We start from the raw sequence: 21,551 nt of genomic DNA, 5'->3' as shown, positions 1-21,551 counted from the left end.
TATGTATAAAGATACTCATAACATTACTTTTTAACAGCAAAAAAAAAAAAAAAAAAGAAGAAGAAGAGATAAACCCATATTTTTGTGCTTTCGTCAAAAAGAATGAGATGCACCCTGACTGGTGTTGCTCAGTGATTAGAGCATCAGCCCTCACACCAAAGGGTATCTGGTTCAATTTCCAATCAAGGACATGTACCTGGGTTGCAGGTTCGATCCTATCCCCAACTGAGGGGTGTTCAGGAGGCAACTAATAGATGTGTCTCTCTCACATCAAAGTATTTTTTTTCTCTTTCTCCCTCTCCCTCCCTCCCTTCCACTCACTAAAAATCAATGGAAAAAATATCCTCAGGTGAGAATTAACCAAAAAACAGAGAGATGTAACTATAGGTATTTTTTGTTTGCTTGTTTTTGTTTTTTGGTACATGCCCCTAGCGGGCACTGAACCCGGGACTCTCTGGTCTGCAGGCCAACGCTCCAACCGCTGAGCCAAACCGGCCAGGGCCGTAACTATATATATTAAAATAAAATTTAAAAACCACTATCTGAAACATATTAAGTAAAACAATAAGGTGCACAATAGTGTGTATAGCACGCAGAAATGAACCAAAAAATAAATGAACATGCACTTTTTCCTATAAAAAATATTAAAATAGGCCCTGGCTGGTTTGGCTCAGCGGTTGAAGCGTCGGCCTGCGGTACAGAGACCCGGGTTCGGTTCCCGCTAAGGGCACGTGCCTTGGTTGCAGTTTGTCCCCGGCCCTGGTTGGTCGTGCGAGTGGCAGCCACTCGATGTGTCCCTTCACATCGATGTTTCTCTCTCTCTCTCTTCCTCTCTCTCCCTCCTGCTCTGTCTGAACAAAAAATGCAAAAATGTCCTCGGGTGAGGATAAAAAAAAAAAAAAAAATTAAAATAGTCATAAGTATTTAAAGTACAACAGAGAAAATATCATCAATAATATTGTAATAACTACGTATGGTGTCAAATGGGTACTAGATTTATTGGGGTGAATACTTCGTAACGCATATAAATGTCTAATCACTACGTTATACACCTGACACAAATATAATATTGTATGTCAGCTGTAATTGAAAAAGAAGGAGAAAATGTTTTAAAAAGAAATTGTCAAATAATCATGGACAGCCCAGCCAGTGTGGCTCTGTGGACTGAGCGTTGTCCCATGAACTGAGAGGACCCGGTTGTATTCCAGGTCAGGGCACATGCCCAGTTTGTGGGCTTGATCCCCAGCAGGGGGTGTGCAGGAGGAAGCCAACAGATGTTTCTCTCTCCCATCGATATCCCCCCCCCTTCTAAAAATCTATAAAAATATTTTAAAAAATAACCAGGGAGAATTATTACCTTTGGAGAGAGGAAATGGGAAGTAGTAGGAGGAAGTGTCATTTCCTATTTTGTAATTTTTGAATGGTATAAATTTTGTGAACTTACACAAGTTACTTTTCTTTCTTGCCCTCCCCCCTTTTTTCCTATTACAAAGGTGTTGGCTGGGACTGGCAGAAAGATTATGGAGCACAGGTTTGTTTTTTAATTTTCTGTCATAAAAAAAATATACACCCCCCAAGAAAAACTTTCCCCCAATTTACAAGGTATTCACCACCTACTAATTCTAAAATAATCCATAAAAGTTAAGTATTTTAAGAAGAGATTATATAAACATATATAAATGAACTTCTATATTAAAATAACAGGAATCATGACAAGTTTTAGAAATAGAGTTTCCAATACCTGATCTTAGTAATTCAGTAACCACTAGATTAAATATTATGCCTTCTCATTAATGCATCTTTTGAAACTTCAATTAGTATCAAAATTATGTTCAAATATTAACAAAACTTTAAGAAAGTATCAAATATAGAAATCTGATTTTAATAGGGCTACACTTTAAATAAGAGAAAAACAAGCTGTCAGAAATCTCTAAAACAAATTTAAAGAAGGGAGCTGTCCAATATACAGTTATGTACAGAGAATAAAAATCATCTTTTATACACAAAAATTTAATTATTTTTTTCATATTTTAATCCAAATGTTGCAACCATTCCAAAAACAAAAAACTCTTCAAAACTCCATTTCCTCTAAAATTCATCGACGAAAAAATGTATCATTACTTCTTCAAGTTATATATAAGATTTAAATTTCTAGAGATACTCAAAGTAAAGAACTTACCGATTCATGGCAGGATCATTCATGAAAGCCCGATAACCCTGCAAGTAAAACTTGCAGAGTGTTAGGACACCCAAGGCAACAAAAGAAACTGTGAAGACCAAACCCAGAAGAGAATAAGGAGTGCTGCAGCATTCAGCAATACTAGAAGAAAAGGGGAGATGTTGACAGATAAAAATTTTCTATTTGGAATAAAAACATCTTAAGCTTTTAAATTACTGCCAAACTTATTCTGATCCTCATTAATGAAAACACTCTAAACTAAAATTTCAGATGACATCTTCTAACCACTCTATTAATAATTTTAATACATTCTTATTATCCTAACCTACATTTTCTTACCCCTTTGGCAAATATTCAGTACACAGCACTAAATCTGAAACAAAGTCTTCTTTATTTTTATTTATCTAGTATCTCCTTCAAAAGCATCATCTCCTCAAAATTCCCAGGGCTTAAATCTTGTTCAAACTTTAAGAAACACATAATTAACATACTGGTGATATTCAAAAGAAACATTTATAACTGTCCACTGTTCCTTCTAAGAAATGCTGGCTGTTCAAAATGTTCAGACTGTACTGCTACTGTGGTTACTAGTCAAAACTCCTTATTTGACCAAACTACTATTGGACAGGGTCTGTATGGACTTTGACGCCCCGATGCACCTCATTTCAATAGTCTTCCATCCTGTTGGTGCTTTAAAATTAATGTATTTAGGTTTAGTTTAATTTAATTTAGGTTTAGATCAATTCATTTTATTCTGAGTTATCTCAGAAGCATGCCAAGAATATAGCTCAAGACCATTTAAAAATAATTGTATTACTGATATTTAACATAAAAGTCTGCTAAGAATATCACTTAGAAGGAGAATTGGAAGACCTTACACTAAACCTTGGAAATACTTTCATATTTTATGGAAATATGTTCACTGGTTTCATTGAGCCTATTAGATATTAACTTACAAGTATTTTGCAAATCTATGTAATATTATGTACCAATAATTTGGATTTAGCATTTATACAGCATCTTAAAAAATGTTCAAAGCACTATATGTTCAGTTTTAGGACTTCAGTGAAGAATTTCATTTGGATGGATGAGAAATTCATTCAGGGAAATCATACCTATTCTTTACGAGGTAGCACCATGTCTTATCATGTGTCTGCTATGCAGTTATCCTTCCTACACAACTGCTTACAAGCTAGTTTTTATGGGAAAATATCTAATTTTATGCAGACCAATGTATATTATAATGAGAAAAATGTCTAGCTTTATGTTAGGAATGAAAATATCTACCAATCATGGTGGTTGATAGATAAAAAGAAATAATTATATGGCATTCTTACAAATCTAATTTATGAAATGCTTGACATTTTTCTTAGAGAATCATTATATAACATGTTTAAAGTGTCCAGTAATAAAAAAATAGAAAAATTGTGGCTGAAAATAATACTAAAAATTTTACTTCATTCTCATTGGAAAAATCTCAAAGTTTTATTGAAGGTCCATAATATTCTTGTCTCTACATTGAGAAATCTTTTACACTCAAAGAATATGATTCAATAACATTTTCAAGAAGAGCACATTCTTTTTCTCTTACTTCAGAAACGAACATGGTGTTATTTTTTAAAAGAGAACAAACTAAAGAAATCAAAAGGTTTCAACCTCTGGGGAAGTGAAAGAGTTTGGGAAATTTATAAAACTTTTTCTTCCACTCTCTCTTCAATGAGACATTTTATTGATTTTAGTTTCTATTTTCTAGCTGCAAGAGAGACTTCTTTTTAGTTTGCATATGCGTTTTTGTTGGTTTGTTTAGTCAGGTTGTTCTGATAAACTTGCAATCCTCCTTTTTGTAAATAAATTGTTTTTTGGCAAAGCAACACACAAATATAACTTGGCACACAAGAGCATCAAGAAGGCCAAAGAGCCCTGGCCAGTTTGGCTCAGCAGTTGAGCGTCGGCCTGCGGACCAGAGAGTCCCAGGTTTGGTTCTTGCTGGGGGCACATACCACCAAAAAAAAAAAAAGAAGGCCAAAGAACAATGCTTGCAGAGATATAAATTAATCAAAAAACCCTATGGGAACTTCTCTATTAAAAACCAAATAAAAGCATTCTTACTTTGAGGATCAACCTATCCTATGTATAAAAAAGGAATAGAGAGAAACAGTGGTTTGGCAATATATCTACACCTCATCTAAAATTTCAGTATTATTTTCTTACTTTGTAACTAAGTCCAAATTCATTCACAGTTTACTGATTACTGAGCCTACTTACTGCACTAAGCTACACTTCATTCGGTTGTGCTTTTCAATGGATAACAATCTGGTTTAAAACACAGCCAACCCTAGAGTCACACTTAGGTTATTACTCTAACCACAGGATTTTATTTCCCTCTCTAAATTCGGTTACTTTATTGATCATTTAAAATTCTACATAAAACCTCTAAAAATACTTACATAAAAGTAAACAGCGATAAAATTTAGTTAATAATGGGCTATTAAAATGAGTTTGATGCCAATTTATTGCATGTTTATAGAAGTTACTTATCAATTAAAAGTGTTATTTTCAGAAAATATAAAATCTGACTCAGCACCAAGTTTATTCTATTTTCTTGTTAACACAGGTACTGCCCCATGACATTTTTATTAATATTTAACTTGGTATAACATTTTCAATCTCAACAAATAACACACTTCTTAAGGACCTTAAATTTGTCTTAAACTTCTCATTCCCTGTACCACTTAGTACACAGTGTTCCATTATTTTGGATGGCTGAGAAATAATGGTTTTATTAACTAAAACTCAAAACTTTAATCTACCTATATTTACTTTCCAGGAGGACAGTTTCATTCTTGCCTTTTAAGGAAACAATGAGCCAGGGAACAAAGATATGTACCCATGTGCTAGATTCTGAGGGCTTGAGATTCAAACTCAGAGTGGAAAATGACAAGTATGGATCTAGGATAACCTCACAGCAAAAACAGGGAAGTGGGAAAAGTTCTAATGACTTAAGACATTTTTTTTTCATACTAAATCTTAAAAACCTTAGAATTCCTTTGGGTTAAACAGTAAAATACTAAAATATACTCATTTCACCAATTATTTGACTCTATCTCAACAATGAAGTAAACACTGAAAACCACAGGGCATAGTGAAAGCACATAGGTAAGTCACAGGGTATAAACTCAGATGGAGTTTCAGGGCAGCGCTGCTTCTTTTAGCAGCATCACCTGAGTGAATTGGTATAGTTTGCTCAGCTATAAAATGGTAATAACAAAGGCACCTATGTCTCAGGATTTCAGAAAAGATTAAGTATCAGAAAAAAGTGTTAATATGTGACTAGCACATATTAAATACTCAATAAATGATAGTTTTAGTAACATGTTTCTTTTATTGACAATATTTCAACTTAAAAATTTTTTACATACCTTTTCACAAATTACTTGCTGCACTTTGGTCCTTATTGCAAGCCAAATATACCACCATTATTATATTAGCACCTCCCAGCATCACCAGACCTGGGCAGCCACTGAATGAAAATCCTATCTTAATTAAATATGAAGTATTATAATATGACTGATAAAAGTTAACTTGCAAAATGCACTATTCCTAGCTCAGTGTTCTCTTCCTAAGGTTAAGGGCAGTACCAGAAGCTGCCATTAATTACCTTGTCAGGAAAAGGAAAAGAAGCCTCTCCCGAGATGCAGGCTGATCTCGAGTACTGAAGTAGGAGTAAATCTGAAGCGCAAATAAGACGAGCCAGAAAACCATGAAAAGTACAGGGACCACCAGCTGATTCCAAAGGGACATTCCCAAGGCAAGAAGACCATATACCTCCACTACCTGAATAAGAAAATAAGACAGGAAAACATCTTGTAGCACATCACTAAATAATTTCAAGCACAAGAGTTAGTTTTAAAGTACTTAGAGAGAAAAACTAAAATGCTTTTAATGCAAGACTGTTTCAGGTAAGTTCTTTTAAAGTTAGCTCTACACATGTAGTTAGCAAATAATGCTAACTTATTTTTTATTTAAAAAAAAATTTTTTTTTTCTTTATTGATTTTAGAGAAAAGGGAGGAGGAGAGAGAGATGGAAACATTGATGAGAGAGAACATCGACTGGACACCTCCTGCATGCCCCCCACTTGGGATTTGGCCCACAACCTGGGCATGTGCCCTGACCGGGAATCAAACCAGTGACCTCTTTGTGCACAGGTCAATGCTCAACCACTGAGCCACACCGGCTGGGCATGCTAACTTATTTTTTAAAATTTAATTACTTTTGCATTATTATTAACACTTGACACACACTCATCACATAGCAACAGTCACTTGCCCTAGCAGTTCAGGGATAAAATCACACGCAGGGCAAAACGACATCAAAGGCAATACCAGAAGACTTGGAAAACTTACCCATATCTAATCAAAATGATCAGGACTACATGTACAAGGAAGAATTTTTCAGGGTTTATTCAGGAATAACACAGGTGAGAAATAGTTTGATGAAAGATAAAATAATCACCCGAGAGGTTCACTCTAATATGAAACCAAAATAATTAGCAAGTTTTTCCCACTCCAGATAATTTGTGAGTTTTTCCCTTTGCTCCCCTTTGTATTTATCAAGCAGCACTTCTCAATTTGGTTTGCTATGTATATTAACACCAGGAAACAAGGTCCACCTAAAAAAATGTTTATTAATCTACCTTAAGTCAATTAGTTTTCTAGTTTATAAAACAATCTCCCATGCAATTGCTTCTCATAATCTGAGTTAGCCTAAACGCATATATGTAACCAAGTTTCTGGAGTTAGTAAACCAAGGACCACAACAGGGTTCTCCCAGGCAAGCCTCATGCTCTAACCCAAGCAGTCAACTGGTCTTACTGGAACTCTTAATGTGATGTTTCAATAGACTAAAAAGACCTTCAATTAAAATACACAGACTTGCAAAGCTCTTCTGGTTTCTAATTAGTATCTCTCTAGGTAGGTAAAAATCTTTAAGTATTAAGTTAAAATAATACTGACTTGCAGATTATTCTAAATTTAAATTCTTTCCATCTGCAAATCAGATTCTTTTTTCTAAAATCTAGTCAAGATTAACCTCTTTCCCCAGGTAGAAAATACTGGGGGACAAAAAAAGGAAATTGCTCAACTAGCTGTAAAATTATTATCAGTAGCAAACTGATCATTGAGAGGTAGAGAGTATTTTCTCTTCTTTCCATTCAAGGAACAGACCACACACACACACACACACACACACAAACACACACAAAAAAAACTATCATTTTTTACTTCTTGCTTATCAAATTCTTTCCAGGTCCATGAACTTTATAACCTATAATGTGTTTTCAACTACAACACCAAATGATGCACGAATCTCATGGCAACCAAGAGGGTAAACATGACAGTGAAAAATGGAGGCTTTGTCCTCATGGTGATTAAATAAAGTGTCCCATTAATACTGACTCAATATCTACTATTTCTTACAAACTAGGATAGCTCCACGAGATTGAATTCAAAGAAGAAAATACACAAATTAAATCTGTCATTCTCTCACTGAAGACAAGGCGAACCCTTCCCTCTTAAAGCAGCTCTTCCAGGAGAGACTGAAAGTAACCTCGTCTTTGGGAGATCTACTTTCAGGAAAGGCCCAACATTGTGTAAGACAGGAAAGAAGGAAGAATTAGGCAGAATTAGGCACAGGCCAAGAGATTAGAAAATATTTTTCTGGGAAATCTGCCCCTGGGGCCACAACAACACAAAAACCTGCTTCACTTAGTATGTTTGGTTAACCTTATATCTTCCTGTACCTTAAGGTCATATACACACAGTCAAAAGGCAGAATTTGACTGTGCCATTTCAACACTCTTTTTACACCAAGGTCAGTTTTAAGCTCTATTTTATATAACATGCTGCAACTTCTTGATTAAATCAAATAGAATATTTATCTCCTGAACATCTACTGTTTGGGAATAATGATTTAGATAGCAAAGTTTGAAAAAAGGAGACAGAAGCATGTTATTTTGGCAAGTCAGTTGAAGTACTATAACTAAACGAAATTCCTCTTGTTACTGTTTAACTTCTCAGTTAAGCAAACACGGGAAAAACTGCCCTTACAGTGGGACTTTAATCAGGAAAAAACAACAGGATTTGACCTCCAGGTATTTAATTCTATATTATTTTTGTCTTCATTACAACAGTTTAAATACATAATGAACATTGTCTGCCTGGCACTGAACTATGTGAATCTCAAAGCAAAGCAACCCTAAAAATTAAGTCATCTGCTATTATTAGTTCCACTTTACAGATAAGCGAAGGTAAGTGGCCATTCCCAGGTTACAGGTTACACAGCTAACAAACAGCAGCACCAAAGTAAAAACGCAGAGAAATCACTTCCCTTTAAGGTATTGCCTCTCAATGGAACTTCCTAACTAAAGAGCTCATGTGTTCATAACTGGGTTGAAAATAGTTGCTATCTTGAAACCATCACACAGAATGTTACCATGACCAATTGTAAGATAAAAATGAACTATATCTTTAACGTATGTAATATAAATGCAGAATTTTATCTACCTGTGTGCAGTGGTCAGTCTTACCTGAACCAATTCTCTGTAGGCAGACTTAGCAAGGTTATAAGGTACTAAAAGATTAGACCCAAGAAAATAGAGAACTTCCAATCCAGTAAAAATCATAGCAAATTTGTTGATGATAACAATGGTCTCCAAAGGAACAAGGCAGAGCCGTGCTAACAGAGGAAGCATGTGAGCGGAAAAGAGCCAAATCTGCTTCGTTTTCATGACACAGGAGCACAAAGTACATACCACCAACTGACCTAAAACGGGGAGGAAAAGGCATTTTTGAGATTTGGTATCCACAAAATAAAAACAGTATTCACTGTCAACAAGGATGATAACACAGCTTTTAAAAACGTCTAATTAAGATCTTAGATCAATTTTAACTTCATCTGACCGTAATTACAGAGTCACGTGTTCTATGAATTTTGAGCAGCAATTCCATAGGATTGAATAAAGCAGCACAAATACCCACTGGTCTTCATCACATTCCAGATGACATGTGTAATATGAAGAAAGTTTTTAAAAAGTCTAATTCAACAGTATAATTCAGTTACTGCTATTGTACATATAGCTCCTTTTACAAAGGTGCTCAGTATTTAACTCTCCTTGTCTATAGGGGAAAACATAAAATTCAAATACAGTTACTTGGTCCAAGATTATACTGTGACAAGATTTATTCTGAAGTTTTTGATCTTTAATTGCATTTACAGGACCATGCAAGCCTTCTCAAATGACTCAATAATTAAAGCTAAAACAAAAAAGCTTAAGCAACAAATTCTCAAAGAGGATTATACATAATCATTATAGAAAAGTCAAAAAATATAGAAAAGTAAAAAGAAAATAAAAATCCCCCAAGGGTAGCACTGCTGATATCTTGGGTCCATTAAATGAAGTGCTCCATGTTAAGCCTTAGCATTGCATTTGAAACCTAGTAAGTGCTCAGCAAAAGTTAGCTATTCAAATTATTTGTTACCTTTTCAGATGTATTCCATGCACATGAGTACACACAATGTTTTATGCAAAGGAGATATGTAGTATACATAATGTTTTATAATAGGCTCATTTCATTTAATATATATTATGCATATATCTCTCCATTCTAATAAATATATCTACATGGGTTTTGGGGATTTTTTAGTTGTATGGTATTACACTGAATGTATGACATAATATTAGCATTTGGCTGTTTTTAAAGATTTCATAATTATGCCCTGGCCGGTTTGGCTCAGCGGTTAGAGCGTCGGCCTGCGGTCCGGAGAGAGCCGGATTCAGTTTCCGCTAAGGGCACATACCTCGGTTGCAGTTTGTCCCTGGCCCTGGTTGGTAGTGTGGGTGGCAGCCACTCGATATGTCCCTTTCACATCAATATTTCTCTCTCTCTCTCTCCCATTCTATCTGAACAAAAAATGGAAAAATGTCCTCGGGTGAGGATTAAAAAAATAAATAAATAAATAACCAGGTGATTCCAATCCAAGTTTGAGAAACACTGCTGTTCTATGAAAAACAAAGACCAAAACAAACAGAACAAGGATCTCAGCCCTGGCCGGTTTGGCTCAGTGGTACAGCGTCGGCCTGAGAACCAAGGAGTCGCAGATTTGATTCCGGTCAAGGGCACGTACCTCAGTTGTGGTTGGTCCCCAGCCCTAGTAGGGGTCGTGCGGGAGGCAACCAGTTGGTGTGTCCCTCTCACACGGATGGTTTTCTCTCTCCCCCTCTCTCTCTTCCTCCCACTCTATCTGAAGATAAATGGAAAAATATCCTTGGGTGAGGATTAACAAAAACAAATAATTTAAAAAAAAAAAGAAAAAAAGAATCTCATAGGAAATGGAGAAACTGCAAGGAACAAAAGAAAGCTTCAAAGAGACAAATAATACATTTAAGAAATAAAAAAGACTGTCATAGTAAAAAGAAGTACTTAATGAAAACAAGCTCCTAGATATTAAAAATATGTAACTAGAAAATACAAGTGTTGAAAAGGATAAATTAGGAAATTACAGAAAGTAAAGCAAAAAGAAGGGGGAAAAGAAAGAAAAGGGAAATAGAAGGGTAAAAAAGTTAGGGACTCAATGTAGGAGAAACCTTATCCAATTAACAGGATTTCCAGAAAGGGACAAAAGAGAAAACAGCAGGAATGAGACCTGAGAGTGGAGAAGAGTGGTACAGGAGAGAGCTGATTTTCATCATAAAATTGGGGCATTTCCTGACTTTTAAGGAAATGCTTTAAAATACTAGGAATAATCAGGAATTTTCTTTCTGGCAAAGCTACTTTCACTGTGCTCATAGCTATGACATTCTAATTTCCTTGTTCAGCATGATTTATAAACTTCCTCTAGGCTTTGAATGTTCCCATTAGCTTCTGCCAGCCCATGCAGTACTCAGCCCAGGGTTAGAGGCTTCATTCATCTTCTTTCATAGAAGATATGACTCATGTGCTACAATTCTGAGAGAAGACTCCTCCTCCTATTTAGGCGAAAGGAGGAAGGAGTCATATTGTTAGTGGAAATCTCTCCTGTAGGTCCAAAAGAACAGGAAGTTGTTTATTAAGACCTGCCTATTTCAACTAGTAAGTCTGAATAAATCAAAATCTTAATGTACTCTTTGTATTTCAGAATTCCACTATTAGAAATATCTCCAAGAAATCTGCAACCCAAAAAAATGATGACATATTCAAATTACTTAGTTTTTCAGTGAAAGCTCACTGGTGAGCCCTGGCTGGTGTGGTTCAGTTGGTTGAGCACTGCTCCATGCACCAAAAGGTCACTGGGTTCCATTCCCAGTCAGGGTACATGCCCAGGTTGTGGGCTAGATCCCTAGCAGGGGGCATGTAGGAGGCAGATGTTTCTCTCTCATCGATGTTTCTATGTTTCTCTCCCTCTCCCTTTTCTTTCTTTAAAAATCAATAAAAACATATATATTTTTAAAACTCATTAGTAAAATGGAAGAAAAAGAAAGTTACTTTAAAATCAAAGTCAGAATAAAACATGATACTTATTAATAGTTTATGGATTTTATTTCTAATTAATTGAATCTTAGTTGAGTATAGACTATTATAGCCACTGAATATTTTCTAACCTAGCAAATATTCTCACTCTTGAATGTTAGCATTACTAACTATACCAACTCATAGGATATACCCATAGAGTACCATTATCTTTGTCTCCTACTGTCTTTTTAAGCCCATTCTGAAGATTAGTGTTCTCCTACCTCTAAAGTAAGTCCCATAACTTACACAGACTCAATCTAATAATAAACAAAATTTTGAAACTGATTTAAAGTTGAGGCTCTCCCCTTACTCTGGCCCAGGCCTCCTGCATTGGGGTGGAGCAGGTATGGCAGGCTTCTCCCTCTTTCTTTGCCAGCATCATCTCTCTTCTGACTTACCCAGGACTGAAACAGGCAGGGAAGGAAAGAGAGGAAAGTAGAAAATTCTTACTCAAGTGTACTCTGACAGTGATATGGTGTTGGTGCTCCTTGGAATTGAGGGAAATGTAAAACTGCTCTTTCTCCTGGGAAATTTAATGGGTTTTTCTGAGATTGTCCCCAGCACTGTGAATCTCATCTGCAGTACCCCTGGTGCTTGTCATGTACCTTCCTCTGGCTGTTTTTTGGTTCTTTCCTCAGCTGCAGGGAATCTGGAAGTTCAATCCCTATTGGGGTCTTTTCATCCTTCTAGAGGGCCCTCCTGGAAGGACCTAAGAAAATCCCTTCATGTAGTCCACAGGAAACTAACATCCTTTGTCCACTCTGAACAGATCAGAAGAGGCAGAGAACCCCACAAGTCATTCTCACTCCACACTCAGAAAATTCAACAGCCAGCCACTCCTCTGCTGGCCTTTTATTAGATTGGAATTATTATATGAGGCACATATGTAATTTTTAATTTTCTGGTAGCCTCATTTCAGAAAGTTAAAAATAACAGGTGAAATGAATTAACAATATATTTTATTTAATATAACATCTCCCAAATATCATATAGACCTTCAAATCTATATTTTAAAAAATGAACAAGACATTCTGTATCCTTTTCATACAAAGTCTTAAAAACTGGATGTGTTTTACACTTATGGTATTTCTGAATGTGGTCTAGCCAAGTTTCAAGTGCTCAGTAGCCACGTGTGGCTAGTTGAATGATGCACCTTTAGATTTTTAAGGCTTGGTCGGACACCAGTATCCTGAATGCCCTGACACCCATAAACCACAGAAGACATGTGATTCTTTAAAAGGTTCACCACTGAATTCTCTAGATGTAAAGAGATGTGGAGGTATTTCAGAAAAAACAGTTCTCTCTAAAGAAATCCTCCTTCAATCTCCAACATTGGACTTTGTAACACCTGTATGGGTGAGATTAAGAGGAATAAACAGGTTTTCTCTCACTTCCTTTTCTGCAACTCTGGCATGGGAGGGTTTGGTACCTCACTTTATACTGTTATCCATATGGTTTGAGGGCCTTAGCCAACACTTCTATTTTTATATTCTACTACCTAAATATTTCAATCATATCTCAAGCTCTTGATGTTCCTGGCAATTTATTTTTGACTATAGGGTGATGGCTTTCAACAGTAACAAATAACTTTTAGGAAATTATGTATTTCATTTTAATCTTACAAAGTCAAATTAGCTTTATTAATCTTCCCATATACTTAAAATACCACTAAAAATCATAAGCAACTGTAGGGAATGTATGATTATAAAATAAAAAACATCAATGCATGGGGAAAAGACACTAAGAAAATGGAACATTTAACAATGGTTGCATTTAAAAGAGTCACTGAGTTTTCCAACTGTTTTTGTAGTAATTATGCTCCAAATTTATAAGATAGTAAAACTGGTTGGCTCCTACTTATACTTTTAATTCTCTTCTAGTACTTACCTATTAAGGCTGTGGTAAATCGATTCATGGAGAGAGGTTCTAAATACATTGGTCCTTCATAGGCAGACTCCAGTTCACTTCTAACGTAGTCCCTAAATAAGTAAAATGATAAGAACCAGTTAGATATATTCCAAGGGCAGCTGGGGTACAGAAGCAGCTAAAGCACACAGCATTCTTATAAATGCATAATCTGTTAAGAACACCTTTCCCCCACATTTATATTAAGAAAAAATTTAGGTATAACAAATTATACAGGGATGGCCTTCATCTCGTGCTTCCAAGCACTGGAAACAGTACTTGGAGAAACTGAATTGTGCTATGCAGAGAAGACAGCCAAAGCTCCACTGTGTGGGATTTTCTTTCTTCCCATGACCTTATAAAATACTTTACGCCCAGTAAAAAGCCAGTTGAGGCATCATCTCTCTACCCTACTAGTTAATAATATCCAGTAACATTACACTAACTATTTCCTCTTTTGGCTCTCTCCCTCTATCCACCCAGTCTTATTTTCCCCAAAGTTTTGTCCCTAGCTACACTTAATTAATTACAGGTAAAAATCTCAAACTAGTTAGAAAACTAAGGGTTATTTTCTAGATAAGAGAACAACCCTTAAAAGATGTCCCTTTCACCTGTATAGCGAATTTAAATAGGCTATAAATTTATTTTGAAACAAATCTTATATCAAATCAAATATTTCTTTTTAAATGTAACTCATTTAACATGTGATTAGTAAGAAACAACAAGATTTACATAGTAGCCAAGGAACCTTTACACTCTGAGAAAAATACTTTTAGGGCATAGGTGGGAAACACAGAAAGTGACAATTTATTATCGAGAAGTTAAGTGGTAACACTAGAAGATGGTTAAGTTCTTTTGACATCAAAGTGGGAAATTTTGTTTAAAAGTTCTTTCTCTTTTCTTCAATTGATGAATGCTTTATTCACTGTATTTCAAAACAATTTGAATGTTGCAAGTATTTCTGAACAAACTCATATGGCTGTATTTACTTTTTCCATGAAATTACTTCCTATTAGGCATTCAAGTTGAATTCCTTTAGCATACTAGCCAAACAAGAAATGACCCTTACATAATCAGCAAGAAGAGTACTGCCAAAATTCAAAATTAAAAACTCAAATAACAAATTTTTAAGAGTAGGAGCAGTTTGGGGAACAATTCTAAAAATCAATGATTAAGCTTCATGGATGACTTAGCAACTCTCCTCTATCACTGTATGACAGTCATGTCTAAGAAATAATGTATTAATAGTGTCTTTCTGCTGAAAGAGAAAGCCCAATTCTCAAGTGGAATAATTTTTTTTTTTTTTACTCTTTTAATCCTCATCCAAGGACATGTGTTTTTTTTTTTGGTTTGTTTTTTAGAGAGGAAGGGGCTCGGGTTGTGGGGGAAAAACACTGATGTGAGAGACACATCAATTGGCTGCCTCCCATACACGCCCTGACCCGGGGGGGGGGGGGGTGTCAAACCCACAACCTAGGTATGAAACCTGCCCAGGTATCAAATCTGCCACCTTTTGGTGTACAGGACTATGCTCCAAACGACTTAGCCACACTGGCCAGGGCAAGAGGAATAATTTTAATGCAGTGGTTGTCAGCCAGGGGTGATTTTGCCCCTGAAGGGACATTTTGCCATGTCTGGAGACATTTCTAGTTATCACAAGTTGGAAGAGGGTTGGGGATGCTCCTGGAACCTAGGACAAGATGCTGCCAAAACATTCTACAGTGCACAGGACAACAATGTCCCCACAACAAAAAACTATCCAGTGCTGCACCGCCCAGTGTGGCACAGTTGGTGGAACGTTGTCCCATGCACGGAAGAGTTGCCAGTTCAATTACTGGTCAGGGTATGTGCTTGGGTTTCAGTTTGTTCCCTGTGCCTATCGATGTTTCTCTCTCACATTAAACATCGATGTTTTTCTTTTTCCCTCTCTCCCTTCCTCTAAAATCAATAAAAAGAGGGACATCTGTAATATGTTCAATAATAAAGAAAAAATAAAATGCACATATAAATACCACTTACATTTATGAAGTCTTTGAAGAAGCTATTAAAAAAAAATTTTATAATTAAAAGAGATCTAACTCTTTGTCCCAGTACTATGTAGGCCTCTAAAGCCAAATAATTTATTTTAGGGCATAGCATATCCCTCTGAAATAGATCCAGTTTAAAAAGAGGCCAGGGAAAACCCACAAAGACAGAAAGCAGATTATTAGTGCTTGCCAGGGGTTGTTGGGGTTAGGGGAAATGAAAATGACCACTTAAAGGTATTGAGTTTTAGCCTGGCCAGTGTGGCTCAGTTTTTGAGCATTGACCCATGCACTAAGAGGTTGCCGGTTTGATCCCATGCCCAGGTTGTGGGCCCAATCCCTGGTGGGGGCCATGCAGGAGGTGGCCAATCAATGTTCTCTCTCATTAATGCTTCTATCTCTCTCTCCCTCTTCCTTCCTCTCTCTCTCTCTCTAGTATCAATAAAGAAAAATAATAATAAAAGGTATTGGGTTTTATTTTGGGGTGATAAAAATGTTTTGGAATTAGATCATGGTTATGGCTGCACAATATTATGAATGTACTGTATACCACTGAATTGTTCATTTTAAGAGGTTAATTTTGTCATGTGACTTTCACCTTAATAAAAAAAGAGGGGAGTGGGGAGCCTACAAAAGTACTATCCCCAAGGAGAAAAGCCAAAAGATGCCCCCAAAGGGCCCACTCTCCAGGAGCTCTCTCATGAGGGCAGAAGGGAGAAGACTACAGAACGGTGTTCCCTGTCCCATTTTCTTTGCTTTGTTTGCTTTTGTCATATTACTGATATTTTAAAATATAACTCAGCAAATAATATTGCTCCAGAATTTCTTATGCTAAGACATTTGTTAACTGTTTTGTATTATTTCGTAGCCCACTCTGGTTTACCCTCTGTTTTAAAGCTTCCTTGTCTTTAATCTTCAGAGTCTCTTACCTTATATTCTAATTTACAAAATAAAACTTCTAAGGAAAATTAATATTCTATATTCATTAACTCAAAAAGAATTTACTGAACATAATATGTTGACAGCACACTGTGAGGCTCTGGGAATACTACAATAGACAAGACATAATTTTCGTTAGCTTGAAGCTTACAAACAGGAGGAAAAACATACATTAAATACCCATCCTGACAATTACTTAATTACAATTGTGGTAAGTGCTATAAAAAAGATATAGAATGTTGTGAGGTGCTTTAAAGTTTCTAACAATTTTATAAGTTCACAGCTTTATTTAAAAATTATATCTTTTATTATCTCCACTTGTATAATCTTTTTTGTTTAACTAGTTCTGCCTTTTGTCTTTTATTTTAAATATCACTTATTTTACCTTTCATTATAGGGTTATTATAAAAGATTTTAATGTAACTGTTGCCTTTTCTTTTATTCTTCCCTATATTCCTTTGTGTTTTTTTTTAAGCCTCCTCTTAACTTTCTAATCCTTTTAATGATATTTTTTAGTTCTTTTTCACTCTCCAAATATTCATTACTTTGTGATTTGTTGAGATTATAGGACACCAAGGGAGGTGTGCACACCAGAATAATAATCAGCCTTTAGGCCATAATGATAACACCCTGGCATTAAGCAGATTCCTCCCACTAGCTCTCTCAATCTCAGAGATCCCAGATACTAAGGTGTTCAAACACCTGGATTTGAGGACCTATACCCTAAGCACTGTGCTAGCAATGGAATAGTTCATTTACCCAGGATTTAATTATTTCTTTTTTCTTTTCCTTTTTTATCCTCACCTGAGGACATTTTCCCATTTATCTTCACATAGAGCAGGAGGGAGAGAGGAAGAGAGAGAGAGAAACATCGATGTGAGAGAGACACATCAACTGGTTGCCACTCACACGACCCCAACAGGGGCCGGGACAAGGTTTAATTATTTAAGTCATCTCTACCACCCTGCCACCCTGCTTCTTTTTTCAGCATCCTTCCAACCTCCCACTAAATATTTAGTGCCTAGATCCGATAACGTTCAAAAGAAGAAAACATCAAACATTGAAATGAGTCCATTTTATTCCTGTCATAATTAAAAGTTGAATATATAGTAACAAAACATTTGAACAATTCTGTAACCTAACAGCAACGGTTCTCAACCAAGGAAAATTTTGTTTCCCAGGAGAAAATATTTAGCTATCAGGGACACTTTTTGATTTCACAACTGCTGGGGAGGGGGTGCTCTGCAATCTAGTGAGGAGAGGCTGGGTGTTGTTAACATCTCATAATGCACAGAACTGCCTCTCACAGCAAAGAGTGGCCCAACTCAAAATGCTAATAGTTCCCCAATACAGAAACCCTCATCTACAGCTTAGAAGTATACACGCTTTCATAAGATGGAGAGCTACTTACCTGTATTTTACACATAAATAACTCTTGGGAAAATTTTACATTTGAAACCATATTTATACACCTAAGACCAGTAAGGAAAAAGTATACTTTCATTTTTTGAAACCCACAGGCTCTTAATTCAAGTCATACACATAGAAAAGTAATATGTTGGTTCAAAAATCTAACAAGACATTTAAGGGTACTGTAGTTTTAAAATTTAGAGAAAAACAAGGAACTGTGGATCTGAACCATGACCACACCCCCCATATGAATGGTCATGTCAACTGAAGTTTTTTTTTCCTCCTTAGAACTGGATAGTGTCAATTTTAAAGTAGGAGTGGTACTTTAAAATATATTCCATACATCGCTCAAAATTAAAAGTATAGTTTAGTAATTTTAAGATTTGTATCAAATTCTAATGAGTTCAAATTGAATATTAATATTAAATGTTCATACTATACCACTTGAGCCCATGGATTTTCTAAAGTTTAATTCTTCTTAACTACAAGCTATATCCATTCTATAGACATATTCTACACAGTTTATTCACTTAAGGATAATCAGCTTCATTATGTGATTCCATGTATTTAGGGAAAACAGATTCAACTTTTCAAGAGTTTATTAAATTTTCAATTTAAGAAATTAATATTTGCAAATGTAGCCATTTTCTGAAGTACCAAATTAATTATTTAAATTATCCAAGTAGTGTGATTCTTCTTCTCAGAACCATACTACACTCTACCTTGATATAGCTAGACCAAAGTAATGGTGGAAAATATTTGTAAATCATATAATAAATAAGGGACTTGTATCTAGAATATGTAAAAATTCCTACAACTCAATTTTTTAAAAGATAACCCCATTAAATAATGGACAAAAGGATCTGAATAAACATTTCTCCAAAGAAGATTCACATGAAAAGATGCTCAACTCATTAGCCATCAAGAAAATGCAAATCAGAACCACAGGGAAATATCACTTCATGCTAACTATGATGGCTATACTAAAAAAAGACATCAGCAAGTGTTGACAAGAATATGGAGAAACTGAAAACATCATATGTTGCTGATGGAAATGGAAAATAGCACAGCCACTTTAGGAATAGTCTGGCAGTACCTCAAAGGGTTAAATATAGATATCATATAAAAATTCCACTCCAAGGTATATGCCCCAGAAAAAAATTATGTCCACACAAACACCACGAATGTTTACAGCATTACATAATAGCCAAATATCCATTAGTGAATGGACAAACAAAACGTGGTCTATTCATAAAACAGAATACAATTTGGACAGAAAAATAAAATGATACATGCTACACCATGGATGAACCTTGAAAACATGGAAGTGAAAAAAGCCAGGCGCAAAGAACGTCTGAATAAAACGTCCATCCACAATAGGCCAATCCAGGGAGATAGAAAACAGACTTCACAGTTGCCTAGCGCTGCGGGGGAAGAATGGAGAGTGACTGCTGAGTACAAGTTTTCTTTTTGCAGTGATGAAAAGGTTCTAAAAATCAACTGTGGTGATGTTTGCAATTCTGTAAATATATGAAAATCCATGGAACCATATATTTTAAATAGGTATATGAAGTTTATCTCAGTAGAGCTATTATTGTTTTTAAAAGACACTTGGTTATAAAACTGCCACATGAAATCTGAACCATTGTGCTTTTAAAAACTAAGAACTTCAGCCTTAATGTTTTATACATGTGACACATTTGAGCCTATTTATTAAATGTGACAGGTTATGAATAATTCAGTAACACATCTTTGCTAACCTTCTGTGAGACAACATCATGTACTGTAAATTATAGTAAGAGGACAAATACTAAAATATGCCATCCCTTAAAATTTGTTAATATCAAAACTAACTCCATAAGATGGGAAGTCTTTAGTTTCAAAGAAGCAACTTGCCAAGGTAATATAGTATTTACTCGGTAGTAAAACAACTTCATACCCAGTCTGATTCTAAAACTAATTTTCTTTCCACTGACCATCCTGCCACCCTAAGAGAACTGAACTAAGAATCAGAAAATCTGGAGCTAAGTTAAAGTCCGGGATCGTCCCTTTCTGCTTGTTCACTTCAGGTTGTGTGTATGTGAGTATGTGTGTGTGAATCCTCACTGGAGGATATTTTTTCCATTGATTTTTTTTAGAGAGAGTGGAAGGAGGGAGAGGTGGAGGGAGAGAACGATCGATGTGAGAGGGACACATCAATTGGTTGTCTTCCACATGTGCCCAGACCTGGGCCTGAGATCAAACCTGCAACCCATGTATATGCCCTTCACTGGGAATCGAATCTACAACCTTTTGGTGTACAGGTTGATGTACTGAGCCACACTGGACTGGGCTCCACTTCAGTTTTTTAATCTGTAAATCTCAAAGGATTATAATAAAGACCAAAATGAAATGAAGAACAGAAAATATTTTTGTACACTGTATAATTTCATTACAATTATTTTACTGTTTAAAATAAGTTTGAATTTTCTAATAATGGAAACAAATTTTGAACATCAGAAAAAGCATTCCTATGTAAACTAAGAAGTCAAAACTGCCACAAGAATGATGAGAAAAAGGCTTTTCTTTACAGCTGACCCTTTATCTTTACATAACAGAATTCTGACCTCCCTTAAAAAGCCTGGCTGGTAATACTGTAGATAAAAATACTGTATTCAGACACCACTATACCAAACCACATGGAAACTGAATAACCACGAGAGAAAGGGAAAGTTCATTGTTTCTTCATCTAGAATTAGAATAACTACCAAAGCAATCATTTTAATAGCTCTACCTTCAACTTTGAGATTTCTCTGATTCATCATCAAAATCCTATTAACTTTGAAAAAGCTATCATGCCCTAGCCGGTATTGTTCAGTGGTTAGAGCATTGTCCCACGCACCAAAGGGCTGCAAGTCAGGGCACATACCCAGTTTGCACATTTGATCCCTGGTTGGGACACATGTGTGAGGCAACCGATCGATGTCTCTCACAGGGATGTTTCTCTCTATCTCCCTCTTCCTGGAATCAATGAAAAACATATCCTTGGGTGAGGATTAAAAAAAGATAAATAACTATCATCATATAGCCATAGCATGGAATATTCTTCCATTTAAAAATCATTTTTTAAAGAATAATGACAGAGGAAAAAGCTCATAAGACAAGGCTGTGTAATAAAAACAAGCATAAGAATGTCAGTTAATGCCCCAGCTGGTTTGGCTTAGTGGTTAGAACGTCAGCCCGCGGACCAGAGTCGCGGGTTCAATTCTGATCAAGGGCACATACCTCTGTTGCAGTTTGTCCCCAGTCCTGGTCAGGGAGGCAACCTGTCAATGTGGTTCTATCACATCGATGTTTCTCTCTCTCCCTGTCCCCCTCTATCTGAAAAGAAATAGAAAAATATTCTCCGGCGAGGATTAAAAAAAAAAGTTAGCCCTGGCCCGTTTGGCTCAGAAGTTGGAACATGGGCCGGTGGACTGGAGAGACCTGGGTTTGATTCCCATTAAGGGCATGTACCTCGGTTGCGGTTTGTCCCCGGACTCAGTTGGGGTCGTGTGGGTGGTGACCAC

General features: G+C 36.0%; 1 protein-coding gene across 4 annotated transcripts in view; it reads right to left on the bottom strand.

Moving 5' to 3' along the window:
- RNF145 (ring finger protein 145) overlaps window positions 1–21,551 on the bottom strand; it is a 47,797-nt gene that overhangs the window by 10,330 nt on the left and 15,916 nt on the right. For all 4 annotated transcript variants that reach the window (XM_036239924.1, XM_036239927.1, XM_036239925.1 and 1 more), the window contains exons 4-7: window positions 13,613–13,704; window positions 8,764–8,999; window positions 5,838–6,013; window positions 2,180–2,320 (exon numbers count right to left, since the gene is read on the bottom strand). In XM_036239924.1, the coding sequence (XP_036095817.1) occupies window positions 2,180–2,320; window positions 5,838–6,013; window positions 8,764–8,999; window positions 13,613–13,704 (645 nt within the window). The remainder of the gene's footprint in view (window positions 1–2,179; window positions 2,321–5,837; window positions 6,014–8,763; window positions 9,000–13,612; window positions 13,705–21,551) is intronic.

Source organism: Molossus molossus, unplaced genomic scaffold (assembly GCF_014108415.1).
Source record: "Molossus molossus isolate mMolMol1 unplaced genomic scaffold, mMolMol1.p scaffold_m16_p_4, whole genome shotgun sequence".
In the NCBI taxonomy this organism is placed as follows: Eukaryota; Metazoa; Chordata; class Mammalia; order Chiroptera; family Molossidae; genus Molossus; species Molossus molossus.
This window is presented reverse-complemented; position numbering and strand designations above follow the sequence as displayed.